Source organism: Diabrotica virgifera, chromosome 5 (assembly GCF_917563875.1).
Source record: "Diabrotica virgifera virgifera chromosome 5, PGI_DIABVI_V3a".
Lineage (NCBI taxonomy): Eukaryota > Metazoa > Arthropoda > Insecta > Coleoptera > Chrysomelidae > Diabrotica > Diabrotica virgifera.
The window spans coordinates 119951924-119973734 of NC_065447.1; the positions used below are offsets into that span (position 1 = coordinate 119951924).

Here is a 21811-nt window from a genome sequence, read left to right on the forward strand (position 1 = left end):
AAGTAGATAAAAATAGTACAAAATAAAAATTTGTTTTAAATTCGTATTTTGAGATAGAATCTCACACGCGACTATCGACGTTACAGAAGTGAGCGCGACTACTCCCGGGTTAAATGGATACACGATACACCAGTTTCAAAATATAACAAGTCAGGAATCATTAGTTACGGGAAAACAGTAAATACATAAATCTGTAAATAAATAATGTTCAAATAATAACTTTATTTTTTATTTCGTGACATATATATGTTTTTTTGATATTATTTTGCTTCTTCAAAAATGAGATCTTCTACAAACTTAACAGTGTTGGATGGACAAAAATGCTCAAACACTAATATCTCGTTTTGACCCTTTTTAAGCAGTGGCGCAGGTAGATATGCACTTTGCTGTGGACCTAATCTCAAATATCTTGCCAATACGAAATTATTAATAATTATAAAACCTTTTATCCAATCTCTCATGTCTATATATGTATCCCTGGGCTCATCAATATTAAGAATAGCTTTATATAATTTTGGACCTTTCGTAAAACTTGGTTTTTGCCAATTATTAAGTTTAGTTATACAAGATTTTTTAAATTGTAAGGGTACTGCTTCATTAAATTGAATTATATCGTTATTTATTAATATATTTCCCTGACAAATTCCTTTATGTTGATTAAATTGCTCCAAGAATCCGTAATTAACTCTACCCCAATTTTCCACTACAAGTTCTACAGAAGCGTTGTTATATTCTTCATTTTCTAGGTTTAGGCAAGAGTTTTTTGCTCTCCAATATCCAAAACCGTCCAAATCTGCCTTAGATTTCAATGTAGGGTTCATTAGTTGTCCATTTATTAACACCAGTACGGTGTCATTTATCCTTCCTTCTATTTGCAATATAGAATTTTTAGGAATATTAATCCCAGTTGCTCTATATACTATGTAACCATAACTTTGACCAGACTTATTATTAACATCAATTAATTCCATCGACACCAGTCTCTCTATGTGATGGACTTGACTTTGGTTTATAATGTCTGCCAATGTCAGTTCCCCGATAATGTCTATGGGAGCATACGACATTCTTTTATGCAGCTCTGGCATCGCAGGTATTTTGATTTTTAGTTTGCTATATTTGGCGATGATTTCCTTGGCCTTGTAATATTTGTCAGTGTAATCACCAGCTTCTGATAAGGGAGCATCGTAATCGTAAGATGTAATATCTGGTTGAAAACCTGAAACACAAACGCATTTTATGAATAAATATACAGGGTGCGCCAAACCTCTGGTTTTCTTTGATTACGACTAAACTATGAGATATACAAAAAAATGTTTATAACAAAACTAATGTGTATCAAAGACGTCTATAATTAAAAATTATTTTCGATTATACAAGGTGAGTCAGAACGACGGTATGAACCAAAGTTTTATTTTTTTAAATGGAACACCCTGTATATTAAATCATTTTTGAATATAATATTTAAAAATATGAAAAATTTGTATAAGGTCTTATAGACCTAAGTTAATAATTTTCGAAATATTTACATTTTTATTGAGAAAAATGGTAATATTTATAGGGTTGTGGATTATGTTTCCAAGGTAATACAAATTTAAGTAATAAGTCAAAGTTTTTATAATATAGTGTTATTTTTAAATAATTTAATATCTTTTACTTTTAGCCATAAAATATACAGTGTGATCACTATTTGCAAATACAAAATTTTCTCATTTTTTGTAAATGGGACACCCTGTACGTTATTTGTGCATTTTGTAGTAAATATTACAACCTTTCTTTTGGTATAAGGTTGTATGTGCCTAGCATGTTTAGTTTTGTAGATATTTTTAAAAAACTATAGATTTTACGTTTTTGCGGATTTTTTATTTAAAAATTTTTTCTCAAAAAAAAATAATTATAATCTGGTTTTAGAAACATACACTAAAATATAAAATATGAAAATAAAAACGTAATTAAAGATTAAAATAAATCGTATGCTACTACAATTCAATTGAATTTAATAATGTTAAATTATTTTACAAAAAATATTTTACCATACTAATGAATGCATAAATTAGTTACTAACTTAAATAAACAACCAAATTTTAAATCTACCCTAGTAATTTTTTTACCGCAGCAACTTTTCTGTACCAAATTAATTGTTAGTTATAATGTATTTACGAGTAAGATCAGTTAATAACTTTTTAATTTACCTACATCTTAAGAACGTATAAAGTTGCTTTGCAACAAATGAACGTTATGGAAGTATATTAAGAAGTAAATAGTATCTATGTAAATACGTACTCGTGTCCCAAAACAAATGTCATATCCACCAATTGTTCGGTTGAAAAATTAAAATTTAAAATATAAAAAATTGTTAGAAAAATTTCAACTACAAAAGTATTGCCAGCTTTTGTGACACCAGTAAATACTATTTATATTCTTTTTCTCATGATCATCTTTCAGTGCGTCACAGTTTTTCGATTTCTCTCTAACGCATTAAATTGTACGTGACAGAAAAAAAGGCACGTCTGGGAATACTTCGGTAATTATTCTAGTTCGGTGATTATTCTAGTTGTCGATAGATGGCGCCATAATCAAAAAAGAATTATTTATTAAATAAAATAATAATATTATCAATATAATCTGTACAATTTATAAGACTATACAAATGAAAGAAAATACCATTTTATAAATGCAATAGACACAATTGATTTGGTTTTATTCCAAATTGAAAATAAAATTTGACAACTGTCAGATTTAACTAAAATGTCACGTTAGAATAAATGTCATAAATGTGTATTATCACGGACTTACCTTTTTTTCTATAATTTGTGACGCACTGAAAAATGTTCATGAAATGGAGAATATTAATAAATAATTTGGCTGATACATTTAACATTCATTTGTTTCAAAGCATACTTTATAATTGTTATGTTCTCAAGATGTAAGTAAAAAAAGGCAAAATTAAAAGTTTAACTAATCTTACTCGTAAATACAATATATCTAACAATTAATTTGGTACAGGAAAGTTGCTGTGGTAGAAAAATTACTAAGGTAGATTTAAAATTTGGTTATTTATTTAATTTAGTAACTAATTTGTGCATTCATTAGTATGGTAAAATATTTTTTTGTAAAATAATTTATACTTATTAAATTCAATTGGATTGTACAAAAAATACTAGCATACGATTTATTTTAATCTTTAATTACGTTTTTATTTTCATATTTGATATTTTAGTGTATGTTTCTAAAACCAGATTATAATTATTTTTTTAAAAAACAAGTTTTTAATAAAAAATCCGCAAAAACATAAAATCTATAGTTTTTTAAAAATATCTACAAAACGAAACATGCTAGGTACATACAACCTTATACCAAAAGAAAAATTGTAATCTTTACTACAAAATGTAAAACTAATATACACGGTGTCCCATTTAAAAAAAAAATGAGAAAATTTTGTATTTGCAAATAGTGATCACACTGTATATTTTATGGCTAAAAGTAAAAGATATTAAATTATTTAAAAATAACACTATATTATAAAAACTCTGTCATATCACTTAAATTTTTATTACCTTGGAAACATAATCCACAACCCAATAAATATTACCATTTTTCTCAATAAAAATGTAAATATTTCGAAAATTATTAACTTTAGGCCTATAAGATCTTATACAAATTTTTCATATTTTTAAATAATATATTCAAAAATGATTTAATATACAGGATGTTCCATTTAAAAAAATAAAACTTTGGTTCATACCGTCGTTCTGACTCATTCTGTATAATCGAAAATAATTTTAAATTATAGACGTCTTTGATACACATTAGTTTTGTTATAAACATTTTTTTGTATATCTCATAGTTTAGCCGTAATCAAAGAAAACCAGAGGTTTAACGCACCCTGTATGTATAAAATCATTTTTAAGTGTTACTGCGAGGTAGATAAGAAAAAATAGTTATTTCTATATGCAGCTGACTAAATTGGTTTGATATTTTTTACATATTTTGGACAATTTGTTTTTACTTATTTTATCACTTCAAATAGACTAGGGTATTTAGCACTAAAAACACCCGAATAAATAAATTTTTAAATACAGCACCTCGAGACTTGCAGTTTTTTGCATTATGTTCAGGATGACGTCAGGAAAAAAGTCTACTATTAAAAAATGGGTGGAAATGCATAATTGCACTGTAAAGTGCATAAAATGCATCCAAAATTGCATAAATATAAAAATAAAGTCAAAATTAGTATACTAAGGAACAACATTTATTATTTGGGGGGTCTTTGGGGTCACTGAATACGATTACGCCATCTGAACTGATCCCCGGATCACCTGGTGCCCAAGGTCACGGCAAGAGACGTCATCTTCCGGAGTTTCGATGGTTTTCGGCATTAAATCGATGCAAACGGATTACTCACGGGTTTTAGGGGTCCCTAAATACGAATATGATATCAGAATTGACCTCCGGAATGCCTGCGGCACTAAGTTGATAAAACTGGACTACTCGGGGGTTTCTGAGGTGGTTAAACACGAAGATGCCATCAGGACAGACCTTAGAATCACCTGGTGCCCAAGCTCACTGCAAGGGGCGTCCTCTTCTGGAGTTAGAGAGATTTGGGCGTTAAATTGATAAAAATGAATTACTCGGGGGTTTTTGAGTCGTTAAACACGAATATGCCATCAGAACAGACCTCTCGATCACCTGGAGCCCAAGGTCACTGCAAAGGTCGTCATCATCCGGAGCTTCGGGCTTTCGGTATTAAATTGATGCAAACGGATTACTTACGTGTTTTTGGAGATGATAAACACAAATATGATATCAGAATTGAACTCCGAAGTATCTGGTGACCAGGATCGCTACTAGGGCACGTCATCTTCTGGAGGTTCGAGGGTTTTCGGCATAAAATGAATTACTCGGGGGGTTTTGAGGTCGTTAAACACGAATATGCTGTTCCCACGGAGCACCTGGTGCCCAGAGTCACTGTAAGGGACGTCATCTTCTGGAGTTTCGAGAAATTACTGCATTAAATTGATGAAAAAGGATTACTGAGGGGTTCTTGAGGTCGCTAAATACGAATATACCATCAGAACCGAATCCCTCAGAACCTCGTGCCCAAGGTTATTGCTAGGGGCGTAATCTTCTGGAGCTTCGAGAGTCTTTGGTACTAAATTGATGCAAACGGATTACTCCTCGGTGTTTGTTCTGATAAGGTATTCGTGTTCAGCATCCCCAAAAACCCAGAGTTATCTGTTTGCATCAATATAGTACCGGAAACCTCTCCTAGCGGATGACGCCCCTTGCAGTGACCCTGGGCACCATGTTCTACGATAGTCTGTTTTGATGGCATGTTAGTGTTTACCGACCTCAAAAACCCCCTAGTAATTTATTTTCATCAATTTAATGCCGAAATTCCTTAAAACATCATAAAATGACGTCCCTTGTAGTGATCTTGGACACCAGGTGCCCTGGGGGTTCGGTTATGATGGCATATTCTTGTTTAGCGACCTCAAAAACCCTCCAGTAATCCATTTGCATCAATTAAATGCTGAAAGCCCTTGAAACCCCAGAATATGACGTGCCCTAGTAGCGAACCAGGTATTCCGAAGTTCAATTATGATGGCATATTTGCATTTAGAGACACCAAAAACTCGTAAGTAATCCGTTTGCATCAATTTAATACTGAAATCCCTCAAAACTAAAAAAGAGGACGCCCTTGCAGTGACCTTGTGCTCCAGGAGCACAGGGGGTCAGTTCTGATGACATATTCGTGTTTAGCGACCTCAAAAACCCTCCAGTAATCCATTTGCATCAATTAAATACCGAAAACCCCCAAAACCCCTGAAGGCCTTAGTAACGACCGTGGGCACCAGGTACTCCGGAGGTCAATTCTGATGGCATATTTGTGTCTAGCGATCCCAAAAACCCTCAAGTAATCCATTTGCATCAATTAAATGGCGAAAACCTTCGAAACCCCAGAAGATGACTTGCCCTAGTAGCGACTCTGGGCACCAGGTACTCCGGAGTTCAGTTTTGATATCATATTCGTGCTTAGCGACCCCAAAAAACCCGTGATTTATCCGTTTACATCAATTTAATGCCAAAAACACTCGAGACTCCAGAAGATTACGTGCCTTAGTAGCAATCCTGGGCACCAGGTACTCCGGAATGAATTCAATTCTGATGGAATATTCGTGTTTAGCGACCCCAGAAACCCTTAAGTAATCCGTTTTCATCAATTTAATACCGAAAGCACTCGAAACTCCAGAAGATGACGTCCCTTGCAGTGACCGTGGGCACCAGGTAATCCGGTGGTCTATTCTGATGGCATATTCGTGTTTGGCGACCTCAAAAACCCCCCGAGTAATCCGTTTGCACCAATTTAATACCGAAAGTTCTCGAAGGTCCAGAAGATGACGTCCCTTGCATTGACCTTTGGCACCAGGTGATCCATAAGTCTGTTCTGATGGCATATTCGTGTTTAATCACCTCAAAACCCCCGAATAGTCCAGTTGCATCAATTTAGTGCCGAAATCCCTCGAAAGTCCAGAAGATGACGTGCCTTAGTAGCGACCCTGGGCACCAGGTACTCCGGAGATCAATTCTGATGGCATATTAGTACTTAGTGACCCCTAAAACGCGTGAGTAATCCGTTTGCATCGATTTAATGCCGAAACCATCGAAACTCCAGAAGATGACGTCTCTTGCACTGACCTTGGGCAACAGGTGATCCGGGGTCTGCTCTGGTGATAGCTGCCAAAAGTGTCCTCCTGCCGACCAAGAAGAAAAGGAAGTTGATGGAGAAGAAATAGACGAATTTGAAAGTTGGAAGTTAAATTATTGATAATATATACTTTAAAAACCATATTAATTTTATACTTAATTTTAATGTTGTAAAATATATATTATTCATTATAGGTCTGGATCCCGCGTATGAAAAAAAAGTTGATTAATAGCAAGCTGAAAATTTGTTAATAGCTTAAGGGTGTCTAGTCGGACAAACTTTGATATATTGGAACACTGGAACAGGGGAAGTTTTAATTGTGGAACAGGTTAAAAATTTGGAACGGTAAGACCACGAAAACGGCACATGTGTTTTGTCCGACAGAACAGACTTAAACTCTTCGAACAGAGATTAAACTCTCATGCAAAAATCAGACTGCTATTTATCACCAAATGGGAGTTTTAATGAGTGGAATATTTAGAATATGTCAAATGACAGGAATTATGACAGGTGATAAATAGCAGTCTGATTTTTGCATGAGAGTTTAATCTCTGTTCGGAGAGTTTAAGTCTATTCTGTCGGACAAAATAAATGTGCAGTTTTCGTGGTCTGACCGTTCCAAATTTTTAACCTGTTCCACAATTAAAACTGCCCCTGTTCCAGTGTTCCCATATATCAAAGTTTATCCGACTAGACACTCTTAAGCTATTAACAAATTTTCAGCTTGCTATTAATCAACTTTTTTTTCATACGCGGGATCCAGACCTATTATCATCAAAATGTGAAGTTTAAAAAGTTTAATTTCCCTCAAACATTTATTTTTAGGGGATACAAATTTTATAAATATATCATTATATCATAAGCAACAATTAATTTTTATTTTCTTAACGAATTCCATTACTTCAAGCTTTTAAAAAATATTTTTTTTCTAATTTTTATGATAAGGGGTAGTTTTTAGGGGTTGAATCAATTTAAAAATTTATGAATCAGGTTTTTTATATTTAAATAATACATATTTTTTGTATATAAGATCGAAAATAAACTGCCAAACTATCAGCCATTTTTTTAATAACTATATGAGGGGTAGTATTTAAGGGTAGTTACATATAAAAATATCAGAATATTAGTTACATTGTAAAAAAACAACAAAAATTTAACATGTTTAAACATACCGATGTCTACATGCTTACATTTATTCATTTTGAATTTCGTCCTAAATTTCATTATTAGGGGTGGTTTTTGGTGGTAGTATTATTAAAAAAATTAAGCGTCAGATTTCTTGTACTTGAAAGAAAAAAATTCTCCTATTACGACCAAAAAAAAATTTCATGTTTCTTGACCATATTTTTTTAAATAATCTTTGTATGAGGGGTTGCTTTTAAGGGTATGTGAGCGGTAAAATATCAAAATATTAATAGTTGGAGAGATAGAACCGGATTTTGTGCGTGATAAGTAATAGTGATGTAACGAATATTCGTATTCGCATTCGCGAATATTCGCATGTTTTTGCATATTCGCATCCTCATTCGCGAAATGTGTGCGAATGTTTTGCGAATATGAAAAACAGAAAAAAAATTTTAAGGTAATAATTAGGTTAATAAAATCAAAATCTATTCACTTCTCATCTTTTTTATGAAAAAATGGTAACTTAACCTCAAACATGCAGCTACTCTCAAATGGAAATATGCAGGAGACAATAGCAAACAAAGATACGGAAGATGGAATGAAGCGATAACTCACTAGAGGCCTTGGGACTACAAAAGAGGAAGGGGCAGACCACAGACGAGATGGTCGGATGACTTAAAAATATACGCAGGGACCAGATGGACAGGAACTGCAGCACTGAACCGAGAAGAGTGGAAAAATAAGGGGGATGCCTATGTTCAACTTTGGACAAATGAAGGGCAATAGATAGATAATTAACTTAACCTTGTATAATCACATTATCAGCCTTCACTTTTTTTATTATTTGGTATTATGTAATAAAGCTTATAAGTCTGGATCCCGCGTATGAAAAAAAAGTTGATTAATAGCAAGCTGAAAATTTGTTAATAGCTTAAGGGTGTCTAGTCGGACAAACTTTGATGTATAGGAACACTGGAACAGGGGAAGTTTTAATTGTGGAACAGGTTAAAAATTTGGAACGGTCAGACCACGAAAACGGCACATTTATTTTGTCCGACAGAACAGACTTAAACTCTCCGAACAGAGATTAAACTCTCATGAAAAAATCAGACTGCTATTTATCACCTGTCATAATTCCTATCATTTGACATATTCTACATGTTCCACTCATTAAAACGCCCATTTGGTGATAAATAGCAGTCTGATTTTTGCATGATAGTTTAATCTTTGTTCGGAGAGTTAAGGTCTGTTCTGTCGGACAAAATAAATGTGCCGTTTTCGTGGTCTGACCGTTCCAAATTTTTAATCTGTTCCACAATTAAATCTGCCCCTGTTCCAGTGTTCCCGTATATCAAAGTTTGTCCGACCAGACACCCTTAAGCTATTCACAAATTTTCAGCTTGCTATTAATCAACTTTTTTTTCATACGCGGGATCCAGACCTATTAAGATTCAGATTGATTTACATTAAATATCAATTAACTTTTCATTATAAATTTAGGAAACATTACAAAAATAGAAACAAATTTAAAAAAAAACTGAATATTCGCATTCGCATTCGCATTCGTATTCGCGAATGTTCAAAAAATGACATTCGTTACATCACTAATAAGTAATATGGAAAAACTATAAGGGTGTACATTGAATTAGTTGTGTATATGACTTTCACCAACGGCCGGAAACCAGAGTGGGGGCCGAGGGTCAGTGCCGCGCCAGCACGTGGTAGCGCCTGTGTGCAAAACATTTATTGGCGCCCAAAATAAAACAATTATTTATTGTAACAAAAAAAAAATAACTAAAAATTGTTCCACATGCAACATGGAAATAAATTATGTCAACATAATTAAATAAAAATAAATTTGGCGTAACACCATTAAAAAACATAAACTAAAAATATAAGTAGATAAACATGAAATACTAATTTTATAAAAAATTAACTTTTCGCGCCTTCAGTTCGAAAAATATTTTTATAAGAGGTATGTTGAATATCAATTTGATTTAATACTGACGACTCTATAAAGATGGTAGATAATTATTGTCAAACGCTCTTGACTGATGGTCGATCTTAAATAATTTTTTAAGTTTCAGTTTAGAAAATGATCGATCAGCAGTGACATCAGAGATGTGCAGAGTGAGCAGAATGCGAAGAGCTATTGTTAAATTTGGATAAACTGCAGCAAATTCGTTTAAAAATATAAATTTTGAAATTTTACAAATATCATTATTTAAATTCTTTTAACAAAGGCATACTCTGTATAATTTCTTCAAACAAATCGTCTCCCTCTATATCTAGAATCTAGATGATCATTAAATCTCATTTTTTCTACAAATTTCTACACATCAGTTTTAATTGTGATATTTCTGTACTTAGATCGGGCAGTATCGTCGCCCCCGCTAGCGAAATTATTCCGATTCGATTTTTTTGCACAAACTTACTCAAAAAGAGGTCCTTATACCATATCCACAGGGTGCCGGACGGTGCCGTGGTCAAAAAATTGTTTAAACAATTTTTTTTTAAACAAATTCACAAAAATAATTTTTTCATTTCGAACAAATTTTTTTTAGATAAATTGGCTTATTCTGAGCAAAAAAGGTCTCTTGTCATTTTTTTCTAAAATTGATTGTTGTCGAGTTATATGCGATTAAAAATTTGAAAAATGCGAAAATGGCCAGTTTCAAGGCTTAATAACTCGATTAAACATTATTATTATGAAATTCAAAAAGTCACCAAATCAAGTTTCAAATCCCTTCTTCAAGGTCCTGAAGAGATTTTTGTCATTATTTTATTAGAAAGATATTTTAATTATTAACAATTAGCGCTATAGTCCAGGATTTATCGTCGCCCCCGTTAGTGAAATTATTCCGATTCCATTTTTTTGCAGAAACTTACTCAAAACGAGGTCCTTATAACATATCCTCAGGGTGCCGGGCGGTGACGTGGTCGAAAAATTGTTCAAACAATTTTTTTAAACAAATTCACAAAAATAATTTTTTCACTTCGAACAAATTTTTTTTAGATAATTTGGGACATTTTGAGCAAAAATGTCTCTTGTGATTTTTTTCTAAAATTGATTGTTGTCGAATTATACGCGATTTATAATTTGAAAAATGCGAAAAAGGCCATATAACTCGACAACAATCAATTTTAGAGAAAACTCACAAGAGACCTTTTTTGCTCAGAATAACCCAAATTATCTAAAAAAAAATCGTTCGCAATAAAAAAAATATTTTTGTGAATTTGTTTAAAAAAAAATTGTTTAAACAATTTTTCGACCACGGCACCGCCCGGCACCCTGTGGATATGTTATAAGAACCTCGTTTTGAGTAAGTTTCTGCAAAAAAATGGAATCGGAATAATTTCACTAACGGGGGCGACGACGCATCCTGGACTATAGCGCTAATTGTTTATAATTAAAAATAACAGATTTCTAATAAAATAATAACAAAAATCTCTTCAGTACCTTAAAGAAGGGATTTAAAACTTAATTTGATGACTTTTTGAATTCCATAATAATAATGTTTAATCGAGTTATTAGGCGTTGAAAATGGCCATTTTCGCATTTTTCAAATTTTTAATAGCATATAACTGGACAACAATCAATTTTAGAAAAAAATGACAAGAGACCTTTTTTGCTCAGAATAAGCCAATTTATCTAAAAAAATTTTGTTCGAAATGAAAAAATTATTTTTGTGAATTTGTTTAAAAAAAATTGTTTAAACAATTTTTCGACCACGGCACCGCCCGGCACCCTGTGGATATGTTATAAGGACCTCTTTTTGGGTAAGTTTGTGCAAAAAAATCGAATCGGAATAATTTCGCTAGCGGGGGCGACGATACTGCCCGGTCTAACTGTCGTTCAAATTATATAAAAATTTGAAAGAATCAATATGATTTTCCAATATGGAAAATCTTTCAATTACTGAAATTAATGCTTGGTCGAGAACACAATAAAATAAATGAACTTTGTATGCCATTTTAGGATGCAAAATCGGTTCGTTTTTATGTTCGTAATCGAACTGTCGGCTCTTATTCCGCGCCGTAACTGTGTGGCTGGTTGAAAACTGAGCTCCACATCCAGTTTCTCTGCAATTTCATTTGCTGTAGTAAAAACATCATTAAATTTGCTATCTATCCGAAACTAGATCAAGAATTGTTTTAAGGGCGCAGGCGCAAAATTTTGCTCCAATGTGTTTTAAATGCATTAATTTTTTTAGAATCCTGAGAAAACTAAGAAGTATTTTTGAAAAATTTAATCGCAGAATGAAAGATTACATTATTACCGAGGGCCGAAAGTTCCTTAGAATAACCAAAAAGTTTTATTTGAATGAGATATTTTGAAATTAAAAATCACACTAAATTTTCTCTTTTTTTTTCACCAATGTAACTTATTAAAATAAACATTATAGAAGTTTTCAGGGACTTTCGGTCCTCGGTAATAATGTAATGTTTCATTCTGAGTTTAAATTTTTCAAAAATACCTATTAGTTTTCTCAGGATTTGAAAGAAATGAATGAATTTAAAATACATTGGCGCGAAATTTTGCGCATACGAAATTTTGCGCGAAAAATTGCCTACAACATTCATTGTTTTTGATTGTAAACTTTTGCTAATGAAGTTAACTTTCATGAGAACTTCATACCATAGGTAGATATATGTGGACTGAGCATATTAATGTAAATTTTGATATTTTATCTCCTAAACATCTAGCTTGATATTTTGAATTAAGATCAAATGTATCCGAATGTGTTATATCACATATAGCCCAATAAATGACCGTTTTGGAGTGTAATTTCCAGGGGCAACTCCGAATTGCATGAAAATTTGGATTTAGGTTCTACTTACCCTCCACTTCAAAGTTGAATTTGTGCCGTTGGTTGCTTTTACTTGGGGGGGGGTGACATTTACCCCTTCTCGGGGGGTGAAAAACGCGTGTTTAAAATAAGGCCGGAAATTGATAAATTGACTTATTTTAAGCACCTTTTGTCCTATAAAGTTTTTTACGTCGTAAGTCAATACTTTTCGAGTTATTCGCGATTTAAAATGTTGATTTTTCGACAAAAAAACTACGTTTTCAGACAGTTTTTCCCAAATAACTCAAAAAGTAAATATTTTATCGAAAAAATATTTTTAGCAAAATTGTAGCCTATAAAAAAACGAAAAAAAATGGTGTACCAGTTAAGTCTACAAATTGAGTAGAAGCAAAGTTGTAGCTCATGAAAAATACGTTCTTATTCGTCCAATTCCAAATCGAATAATTCAACGCGAAATTACCGAAGAAAGAAGCGTTGTTCGGGAAAACCTAGTAACATTTTTAAAGTATCGAAAAAAAGCTTATTATTTGTTTTTTACAAAAGTTTACAGCATCAAAAATAAACGAGTTACACTGAAAAAATAAGTTGGCCCTTTTTTTTGGTAAAAAAAAATCGTGAAAACCTCCCTCTATTTAGCACCCTAAATGACATTAATCGTTTGGCTTTATCATCTATTTTAACTGTATGTGTATTGTTTATATGATCTGTAAGTTTGATTGGTTTGAAAGTGCTTATTTTTGAAAACATTTGGTTTTATAGTAAAAAAAAATTTCTAAAAATTTTTGAAAAATTTCATTTTTTTAAAATAACTTAAAAAGTATTAGTGATAAGAAAAATCTTAAAGAGTAAAAAAATGTAGGTTTTGCTATTATAAATATCCTAGTTTCATTTTGTTTCTCCGTAAGACAAAAATTGGTTAAGATATGGCTGTTCAAAATTTGCATACACTCGTGATTAGTGACCCATTCAAGCTTTCTCAATTATAACCCTTTCAAAAATAAACACTTTAAACCGGTGAGACTGACAGATCATATAAAAATATATCTATCTATAGATAGGTAAGTAAATTGTTTGTAAAGCGGTAGCGATTAATTTCATTTGGGGAGCTAAACACGGCGAGATTTTCATTATTTTTTACAAAAAAAAAGAGGGCCAACTTTATTTTGAGCGTAACTCGCTTATTTTTAATGCTAAAACTTTTGTTAACAATTAAAACAAAGCTTTTTATAAACACATTTAAAAAAGTTTAAGTGGGTTTTTCCCGAAAAGTGCTTAATTTTTCGGCGATTTGACCTTGAAATATTCGATTTGGAATTAGACGAATAAGAACGTATTTTTCATGAGCTACAACTTTGTTTTTATTTAATTGATAGACTTTACTGATACACCATTTTTTTGGGATTTTTATAAGCTAAATTTTTGCTAAGAATATTTTTTTCGATAAAATATTTACTTTTTGAGTTATTTGCGAAAAACCGTCTGACAACGTAGTTTTTTGTCGAAAAATCAACATTTTCAATGGCAAATAACTCGAAAAGTATTAACTAACGTAAAAACTCTATAGAACAAAAGTTGCTTAAAATCAGTCAATTTATCCATTTACGGTCTTATCTTGAACGTATGTTTTTTCACCCCCGAGAAGGGGTGACTGGCACCCCCCAAGTAAAAGCAACCAACGGCACAATTTCAACTTTGAAGTGGAGGGTAAGTAGAATCTAAATCCAAATTTTCATGCAATTCGGAGTTGCCCCTGAAAATTACACGGTATCGCCGAATTTCCCGTTCATTTACTGGGCTAATAAAGCATCATAAATTTCTATCAAAATTTTTGTACAATAGCTTTAAAGCATAAATTCTGCTGGACCGGTGGCTGCATGTCTTTACATGATTTTTCTTGTTTATGCAGATTGTATAAATCAATACGTACCTAATGTTTGAAATTGAGATATGCAGGGTCGGTAAATGGGTAATTGGTCGGTAAATGGGTAAGTGTTGTTTTTACCTGCGTAAAATTTTTGTAACAACTCTAGTGGCTCCCCTTAATTGCTGGCGCCTGTGTGCGCCTCACACATTGCACACGTGGACGGCGCGGCCCTGCCGAGGGTAGTTATAAGGGGTCAAAGTCACGGTTTTTATTATTTTTTTTTGTGACGCTCATGATCGAGATAGTGCACCAAAATTTGGGAATAAGTAGGTCATGACGTAACTAAGTAAAATCTCTAGGGGCGGAACGCTGCGTGGCCGACAAAGGGGTGGGGGTAGGGGTGAATATAAAAAATAAAAAGGGTTTTTTGCGACGTTCGTGATGGAGATAGTGGACCAAAATTTGGGAATAAGTAGACAATGACATTACTAAGTAAAATCCCCAGAGCCGGAAACCAGAGTGGGGGACGAGGGTAGTTATAAGGGGTAGTTATAAGAGATAGTGCACCAAAATTTGGGAATAAGTAGGTCATGACGTAATCAAGTAAAATCTCCATCTTTTTAGGAGTAAAAGTCGCAGTGTGTATTATTTTTTTGAAATGGCACAACATTTGTCCCCCACGCAGCGTTCCGCCCATGGAGATTTTACTTAGTAATGTCATGACCTACTTACTCTCAAATTTTGGTGAACTATCTCAATCATGAGCTCCACAAAAAAATAATAAAAACAGCGAATTTTACCCCTTATAACTACCCTTGTCCGCCACTTTTGTTTCCGCCTCTGGGGATATTACTTAGTTATGTCATGGTCTACTTTTTCCCAAATTTTGGTGCACTTACTCAAGCAAGAATGACGCAAAAATCCCCTTACATTTTTTTATATTCACCCCTGCCCCACCCCTTGTCGGCCACGCAGCGTTCCACTCCTGGAGATTTTACTTAGTTACGTCATGACCTACTTATTCCCAAATTTTGGTGCACTATCTCGATCATGAGAGTCACAAACAAAATAAAAAAAATCGGGACTTTTGCCCCTTATAACTACCTTCCTCCCCACTCTCTGGTTTCCGGCTCTGGGGATTTTACTTACTTATGGTCTACTTATACCCAAATTTTGGTGCACTATCTCAATCACGAACGTCGCAAAAAGCCCCTTATATTTTTTATATTCACCCCTACCCCCACCCCTTTATCGGCCACGCAGCGTTGCGCCCCTAGAGATTTTACTTAGGTACGTCATGACCTACTTATTCCCAAATTTTGGTGCACTATCTCGATCATGAGCGTCATAAAAAAATAATAAAAATGCGACTTTGACCCCTTATAACTGGCCTCGGCTACTCTGGTTTCCGGCCGTTAGTGAAAGTCATGTACACAACTAATTCAACATATCCCCGAATAGTTTTTCCATATTACTTATCACGCACAAAATCCGCTCCCAGCTCTTAGACTATAAAGTCATGATTCAAAATAATTAACATTTAACATGTTTGAACATAATTATAGCCCAATACCGCTTTAATTCATTATTTTTTCAATTTGTTGGAGTAAGGGGTAGTTTTCACCGCTTAAAAATAAAAAGCATACTTTGCGACTAAGTAAGGTTTGAAGAGGAGGGTAAAATGAACCTAAATCCACATTTTTAAGAAGATCGATGAATGTTCTTAGAATTGCGAGGTTTGGATCCATTTTAAGCTTGAATGCCTGTCTGTATGTAGTACTAATGATGCCATACATGGAATATTAGGCCTGAATCCCGCGTACCAAAAAAAGTTTATTAATAGCAAGCTGAAAATTTGTTATATAATAGCATTGTTTATATAGGGATAGTTGGTCAGCCCAATAGGAAAATTTGTTTGATTCAAATTGAGACAGTCACCAGATGTCCCCACAATTTCTGTCAGGGTCGCAACGTCAAAATGCATAGACACCAAGTTGGATACGATCCTATTCATAACACCCCAACTCGCATACATATTAAGAAAAATAAATATATGGAAGAATATATTTAGAAATTGAATTAATGATGTCATGCTAATACATACATAATATATAGTAGCGTGACATCATTAATTCAATTTCTAAATATACTGTTCTAATATATATTTATTTTTCTAAATATGTATGCGAGTTGGGGTGTTATGAATATGATCGTATTCAACTTGGTGTCTATGGATTTTGACGTTGCAACCGTGACAGAAATTGTGGGGACATCTGGTGACTGTCTCAATTTGAATCAAACATATTTACCTATTGGGCTGAACAACTATCTTCCTATATAAACAATGATAATAGCTTAATTGTGTCTAGTCGGACAAACTTTTATGTATGGAACACTGGAACAGGGGACGTTTTAATTGTAGAACGTGATTTTAATTTTGGAACGTGTCATCCTGACACGTTTATGATTATGAAAACTAGCGGGTTGTTTTTAATTTTATTCAACAGCAAACTTTATACTCGTATAATATATGAAAAAATGTTTGTCCGGCCGATATGTTGGCATTTTAATTTTTAAGTCCGACACGTAGAATATGTCAAATGACCGGAATTTTGTTGGTGGTAAATAGCAGTCTCATTTTTGCATGTTTTGCATGAGAATTTAATGAAAGAGTAACAAATAAATTGAAGTTCTCTCCGACAAAATACATGGGACGTTTTCGTAGTCTGACGTTTGAAACCTGTAACCTCTTCCACAATTAAAACTTCCCCTGTTCCAGTGTTACCGTAGATCAAAGTTTGTCCGACTAGACACCGTTAAGCTATTAATAAACTTTTTTTTGGTACGCGGGATCCAGACCTATATTATTTCTTCTTTAAAATTAAAGTACCGTGAAACTGGAAAGGCGGGGGTTGAAAATAAAAAACGACCGATGTATATGTATCATTAAAATATATCCCACTATTAATAAATATTCTTATATAAATAAATATAAATACCTATGTAAAAAGACTTACTTCCATTGTCGGTGGCTGTAACTGACTTATTTTTTAAATTAGCTCCATTCAAAAATCCCCAGTTAGTTCCTCCATGAAACATATAAAAGTTGACTGATGCCCCAAAGTTTAAAATACCATCTAGCACCTCTCCAAAGTTATCAGCAGTTCTAGTATGATGTCTCTCTGCCCAATGGTCAAACCACCCTGTCCAGTATTCCATAACCATTAAAGGCTTATCAGGTTGGAAGTTTTTCAAAAGGGTAAGTTCTTTTTCAGGTTCATGCTGAAAGTTAGCAGTAGCTAGAACTCCAGGAACTGTACCAGCAAATCCATTTGAAGGAGTGTCGGACGTAAAAAGAAGTTCAATTATTCCGTTTTCTTGTAAAATATCTTTTAGCTGCTCCAAATGTTTCGCGTCAATGTTATTTGATCCGTCTTCTAGGTTACCATATTCATTTTCTATTTGAACGGCTATTATGGGCCCGCCTTTAGTAAACTGAAGTGGAGCAACAATTCTCAAAAGTTTTTTAAAGTACCTTTTGACTAAGTTTACATACTTTGCATCGCTGGTTCTTATCTTAATCCCCTCGTATCTTAATAACCAAGACGGCAAACCTCCAAAATCCCACTCGGCACAAATATACGGACCAGGTCGAAGTATTACGAACAAGTCTTCTTCTTTAGCTAATTTAATAAACAAATCGAGATCAAGGAAATCTTGAAAATCACTGCCACCGTTACCGAAATCATAAACGCCATCTTCATACTCATGTAGGTTCCACGGAACATACGTTTCAACAGTATTTAAGCCGGCTGCCCGATATTTTCTTAACCTGTCTTTCCAATAATCTCTAGGAACGCGAAAATAATGCAGAGCTCCACTAAAAATGGTTATTTCTTTACCATTGAGTGTAAAATGAGTTTTTTTGTCATTCAAACCCGATTGTATTCCGCCATCAGTAAAATATTCGTATAATGTCGGTATTTTGTCACTTTTAGACACCTTATCAGCCATTTTAATTTATTACTGTTGTAAACGTAAACACAAACTCACAAACACAACACAAACCACGAGCGACAAACAGAAATATGCGCGTTGTCGCTTACAAGTGTAGAGTTGAGAGTTGTTAAGATTTTAGCGGCGCGGTGGTTTGTAACCGAACATTTAAAAAGTATAACGTAAACTATCTTTTTAATGAGAAAAAGAAAAGAATATTGTTTACATACATTTTTATCTTTATCTAATCTAAATTTTTGATGTTTTAAAAGATTTACACATACATGAAGGTGGGTACACTATTACGAGTAGTACTTTTTTTAGACAAGTCGAAAACGGCGGGTTCGTTGGAAAAAATATTCCCATTAGATTTTTTTGCATAATTACATTTGTGAGACACCGCAGAATAAGGTTCAAGAAGTCGCCCACGCGAAAACTGGTCCAAATTTAAAAAAAAAAATTTTTTTAAAAAAATTGTAAAAATAAATATTTTCGGTCCAGATAAATTTTTTTAGGGTTTTTGGGACATTCTGGATAAAAAAAGGTCTCTTGTAATCTTTCTCTAAAGTTGATCGTTTTAGAGTTATAAGCAATTTAAAATTTGAAAAACGCGAATATGGCAATTTTTAAGACCGCTTCAAAATTATTATTATGAAATTCAGAAAGTGACCAAATCAAAGATTAAAGCCTCCACTACATGATCCTGAAGAAATTTGTGTCATTAATTTATTACTAAGCTGTTATTTTTTATTATTAATAATGAGCACCATTGACTGCCGGAATGGCATCTCTTTTGCACTCATCATTAGGTACCTTAAGCTAGCATGGCCACATGAGCAAAACCCAATTTAACCTATGCCATAATTTTTCACCAATTTTTCACTAATTTATTACCACCCTAATAATTTTTCACCCCTTAACCCCACTTCAGGAGAGATGTCACGCTAGCTTAATATTCAAGCTAGCAAAATTCTCGATAAAACGGCATTGCATGAGCGGAATCCAATTTAACCTATGCAATAATTTTTCACCCATGTTAAACTAATTTATTACCACCCTAATAATTTTTCACCCCTTAACCCCGCTTCAGGAGAGATGTCACGCTAGCTTAACATTCAGGCTAGCAAAATTCTCGATAAAACGGCATTGCATAAGCGGAATCAAATTTAACCTATGCAATAATTTTTCACCCATGTTAAACTAATTTATTACCACCCTAATAATTTTTCACCCCTTAACCCCGCTTCAGGAGAGATGTCACGCTAGCTTAATATTCAATCTAGCAAAATTCTCGATAAAACGGCACTGCATGAGCAGAATCCAATTTAACCTATGCAATAATTTTTCACCCATGTTAAACTAATTTATTACCGCTCTAATAATTTTTTACCCCTTAACCCCGCTTCAGGAGAGATGTCACGCTAGCTTAATATTCAAGCTAGCAAAATTCTCGATAAAACGGCATTGCATGAGCGGAATCCAATTTAACCTACACTACAATTTTTCACCCATGTTAAACTAATTTAATACCACCCTAATAATTTTTCACCCCATAGCCCCGCTTCAGGAGAGATGTCACGCTAGCTTAATATTCAAGCTAGCAAAATTCTCGATAAAACGGCATTGCATAAGCGAAATCAAATTTAACCTATGCAATAATTTTTCACCCATGTTAAACTAATTTATTACCACCCTAATAATTTTTCACCCCTTCACCCCGCTTCAGGAGAGATGTCACGCTAGCTTAATATTCAAGCTAGCAAAATTCTCGATAAAACGGCATTGCATAAGCGAAATCAAATTTAACCTATGCAATAATTTTTTACCCATATTAGACTAATTTATTACCACCCTAATAATTTTTCACCCCTTCACCCCGCTTCAGGAGAGATGTCACGCTAGCTTAATATTCAAGCTAGCAAAATTCTCGATAAAACGGCATTGCATAAGCGGAATCAAATTTAACCTATGCAATAATTTTTCACCCATGTTAAACTAATTTATTACCACCCTAATAATTTTTCACCCCTTCACCCCGCTTCAGGAGAGATGTCACGCTAGCTTAATATTCAAGCTAGCAAAATTCTCGATAAAACGGCATTGCATAAGCGGAATCAAATTTAACCTATGCAATAATTTTTCACCCATGTTAGACTAATTTATTACCACCCTAATAATTTTTCACCCCTTCACCCCGCTTCAGGAGAGATGTCACGCTAGCTTAATATTCAAGCTAGCAAAATTCTCGATAAAACGGCATTGCATAAGCGGAATCAAATTTAACCTATGCAATAATTTTTCACCCATGTTAAACTAATTTATTACCACCCTAATAATTTTTCACCCCTTCACCCCGCTTCAGGAGAGATGTCACGCTAGCTTAATATTCAAGCTAGCAAAATTCTCGATAAAACGGCATTGCATAAGCGGAATCAAATTTAACCTATGCAATAATTTTTCACCCATGTTAGACTAATTTATTACCACCCTAATAATTTTTCACCCCTTAACCCCGCTTCAGGAGAGATGTCATGCTAGCTTAATATTCAAGCTAGCAAAATTCTCGATAAAACGGCATTGCATGAGCGGAATCCAATTTAACCTATGCAATAATTTTTCACCCATGTTAAACTAATTTATTACCACCCTAATAATTTTTCACCCCTTCACCCCGCTTCAGGAGAGATGTCACGCTAGCTTAATATTCAAGCTAGCAAAATTCTCGATAAAACGGCATTGCATGAGCGGAATCCAATTTAACCTATGCAATAATTTTTCACTCATGTTAAGCTAATTTATTACCACCCTAATAATTTTTCACCCCTTAACCCCGCTTCAGGAGAGATGTCACGCTAGCTTAATATTCAAGCTAGCAATATTCTCGATAAAACGGCATTGCATGAGCGGAATCCATTTTAACCTATGCAATAATTTTTCACCCATGTGAAACTAATTTATTACCACCCTAATAATTTTTCACCCCTTAACTCCGCTTCAGGAGAGATGTTACGCTAGCTTAATATTCAAGCTAGCAAAATTCTCGATAAAACGGCATTGCATGAGCAAAATCCAATTTAACCTATGCAATAATTTTTCACCCATGTTAAACTAATTTATTACCACCCTAATAATTTTTCACCCCTTAACCCCGCTTCAGGAGTGATGTCACGCTAGCTTAATATTCAATCTAGCAAAATTCTCGATAAAACGGCACTGTATGAGCAGAATCCAATTTAACCTATGCAATAATTTTTCACCCATGTTAGACTAATTTATTACCACCCTAATAATTTTTCACCCCTTAACCCC

General features: G+C 33.7%; 1 protein-coding gene across 1 annotated transcript; it reads right to left on the reverse strand.

Moving 5' to 3' along the window:
* Window positions 1-202: 202 nt before the first annotated feature.
* LOC126884319 (beta-galactosidase-1-like protein 2) lies at window positions 203-18685 on the reverse strand. Its single transcript, XM_050650258.1, has 2 exons — window positions 17524-18685; window positions 203-1216 (listed from the first exon to the last, which is right to left on the reverse strand). The coding sequence occupies exons 1-2, from the start codon at window positions 18518-18520 to the stop codon at window positions 261-263; spliced, it is 1953 nt and encodes a 650-aa protein (XP_050506215.1). The 5' UTR covers window positions 18521-18685; the 3' UTR covers window positions 203-260.
* Window positions 18686-21811: the final 3126 nt, after the last annotated feature.

Bases quoted from the DNA above. Each gene is read 5' to 3' on its own strand.
- LOC126884319 (XM_050650258.1), bottom strand. From the start codon at position 18,520: ATGGCTGATAAGGTGTCTAAAAGTGACAAAATACCGACATTATACGAA. The intron at 1,217-17,523 runs GTAAGTCTTTTT...TTTGTGTTTCAG, and splicing joins TACAGCCACCGACAATGGAA to GTTTTCAACCAGATATTACA.